This window comes from Capsicum annuum, chromosome 1 (genome assembly GCF_002878395.1).
Source record: "Capsicum annuum cultivar UCD-10X-F1 chromosome 1, UCD10Xv1.1, whole genome shotgun sequence".
In the NCBI taxonomy this organism is placed as follows: domain Eukaryota; kingdom Viridiplantae; phylum Streptophyta; class Magnoliopsida; order Solanales; family Solanaceae; genus Capsicum; species Capsicum annuum.
The window spans coordinates 4398384-4401277 of record NC_061111.1 but is presented as its reverse complement, the minus strand read 5'-3'; the positions used below and the strand labels follow the sequence as shown (position 1 = coordinate 4401277).

Genomic DNA, 2894 nt, shown 5'->3' with positions numbered 1-2894 from the left:
TATTTTAATAGGCTACTCTGAAACTCAAAAAGGCTATTTACTATATGATCATACTAATAAGGTTCTTTGTTAACAGAGATGTCAGCTTTAGAGAAGACATGTTCTCTTTCAAAGAAAGAGTCCCTGAATTTCAACATATTACAGGTGCTAAATTGAATGAAACCTTATTGCATTGGTCAGACATGGATACACAACATATGAGGCACTCACAAGATACATCAACTTCTCAACCAACATCAAAAGAACCTGTTGATCATATGCTACAAGAACAACTTGCAGAGATGCAGGTTGATCAGGATCAAACTGCAGACATACCTCCAGCTGAGGAATAAGTACCAGTACCTGTAAGAAGGACTACCAGAGAAAGAAAGGCTCTCTTATGGCTAAAGGACTTTGTGTCCTTAAACATTCATCAGGAACAACCTATGCTTTGGGTAAATACCTGACTTATGACAAACTATCTCCCAAGTACCAGGAATGCATAGCAAAATCAACTACTACTACTGAACCTACCAACCACAGTGAAGTTGTGAAAGATCCTGGATGGATAGAAGTAATGAAAAATGAGATTAATGCACTTGAAGGGAATCAAACTTGGGAGATCGCTAGTCTACCTGAAGAGAAGAAACCTATAAGATGCAAATGGATCTTCAAAGTAAAATACAAAGCTATTGGTGATGTAGAAAGATTCAAAGCTAGATTGGTTACTAAAGGTTATAGTCAACAAGAGGGAATAGACTTCCAAGAGACATTCTCACCTGTTGTTATGATGAAAACAGTGAGAGCAAATCTTATTATTGCATATCAAAAACAGTGGTACATACATTAGATGTGTACAATGTTTTCCTATAAGGTGATCTTCAAGAGAAGATTTACATGGACCTTCCACGGGGATTCAAGAGCCAGGGGGAGAAGAAACCTATATGTAGACTCTTAAAATCCGTATATGGGCTCAAACAGGCTCCCAAGCAGTGGCATTCCAAGCTATCTAAGGCTTTAATGAAAATGAGTGCACGACCCAAGCCGAGGCCCTGGCCGCAACGGGCATCCCAAACCATCAAGGCCCGAGAGACCCCTATAACTCCCCAACTACTAGTGATATTGTCTGATCTCGGCCCAGCTCGCACAGCTTCAAAATGCGTCAATAGGGACTAAGGTTTTCTTACATATATACCCAGCATACCTCTTATGTTTTGTTGATGTAGGACTCCTTTCTAAGTAAGGGTATTACATACCCCCCTTCTTATGGACTCAGCGTACACCCCCTATTATGAACTCAGCATCCTCACTGAGATTTGCCTCACCGAATGAGATTTACCTACACGCAGGACTGAGGTTTGCCCTGCCTCTCCAGGATTTGCCTACAATTTAGCCCACATTGACAGGGCTGACACAGGAGCGGCTCTGATACCATTCTATCACGACCCGAGCTAAAGGCCCTGGCCACGATGGGCATCCCGAACCATCAAGGCCTGAGAGACCCATATAAATCCCCAACCCACTAGTGATATTGTCCACTCTGGGCGTACACCCACACGGCTTTAAAACGCATCACTAGGGAGTAAGGTTTTCTTACATATATACCCAGCATCTCTCCTGTGTTTTATCAATGTGGGACTCCTTCCTAAGTTGGGGTGTTACAATGAGATTCAAGTAGTGTCAACTAGAACATTCTCTATATATAAAGCACAACAGTAAAGGTATTACCATTGTCCTATTCTATGTAGATGATATGTTAATCACAAGAGACACTCTAAGACTAATTGAGGATATGAAAGAGAAGCTGCAATAAGCTTTTAAGATGAAAGATCTAGGTGAACTCAAATTTTTCTTGGGTATTGAATTTGCAAAATCAAAAGAAGGTATACTATGCACCAAAGGAAATATGCATTAGAACTTGTGTCTGAGCTGGGACTTGGTGCAGCTAAACCAGTTGACATACCTGTAGATACAAATATCAAGTTGACTAAAGGAGTATGATGACCATGTCTACAAGAATGAACAAGGAACCAGTGATCCACCAGCAAATGTGCATACTTATCAGAGGCTTATAGGAAAGCTATTATATCTCACAATGACCAGGCCAAACATTGCTTACAGTGTTTAAAATCTCATCCAGTTCCTACAATAACGAAAGAAACCCCACATGGATGCAGCCATCAGACTGGTCAAGTATATTAAGAAGAAACCAGGACAAGGAATGTTGATGTCTAGTCAGGTAAATACTGATGTTTCAGCATGTTGTGATGCAGATCGGGCATCATGTCCATTTTCAAGAAGATCCATTACTGGCTATCTAGTGAAGCTAGGAGCAACTATTATTTCCTGGAAGTCTAAAAACCAAAACACCATTTCTAGGAGTTCAGCTGAAGTTGAATACAGAAGCATTGTTGCAACTATGGCTGAATTAGTTTGGTTACTAGGACTACTTAAGGAGATTGGAATTAGTGTCAAACAACCAGTGAAGATCTACTCTAATAGCAAATCTGCTATACAGATTGCATCTAATCCTGTACATCATAAGAGGACCAAGTACATTGAAATAGACTGTCATTTTATAAGGGTGAAGATCAATCAAGGACTAGTAAAAATCAACTACATTCGTACCAGAGATCAACCAGCTCATGTTCTAACTAAATATCTCAACGGAGCTCAACATGAATACTTAATGTCCAAGGTAGGCATCCCAAATTTATTTGAGATTACCTAGCTTAAGGAGGAGTGTTGAAAGAAGTATATCAAGCTCATCGCAAATGTATGAAACCAATGAAACGGTAATAACTATTTCAGGAAGTTAGTTGACTGTTTCAGGAAGTTAGTCGACTAACTAACTCTATGAAGTGGAGTTGTTATGAGTTAGTGAATTTGTTAGCTTGTAGATCCTTTCATGTAAC

General features: G+C 39.8%; 1 protein-coding gene across 1 annotated transcript; it reads left to right on the top strand.

The window, feature by feature from the left end:
• The first annotated feature begins 379 nt into the window (after nt 1-379).
• LOC124896034 (uncharacterized mitochondrial protein AtMg00820-like) lies at nt 380-829 on the top strand. The gene has a single exon (XM_047407073.1). It carries the CDS (start codon nt 380-382, stop codon nt 827-829), a length of 450 nt encoding a protein of 149 aa, XP_047263029.1.
• The last annotated feature ends 2065 nt before the right edge of the window (nt 830-2894 follow it).

Bases quoted from the DNA above. Each gene is read 5' to 3' on its own strand.
- LOC124896034 (XM_047407073.1), top strand. From the start codon at position 380: ATGGCTAAAGGACTTTGTGTCCTTAAACATTCATCAGGAACAACCTAT.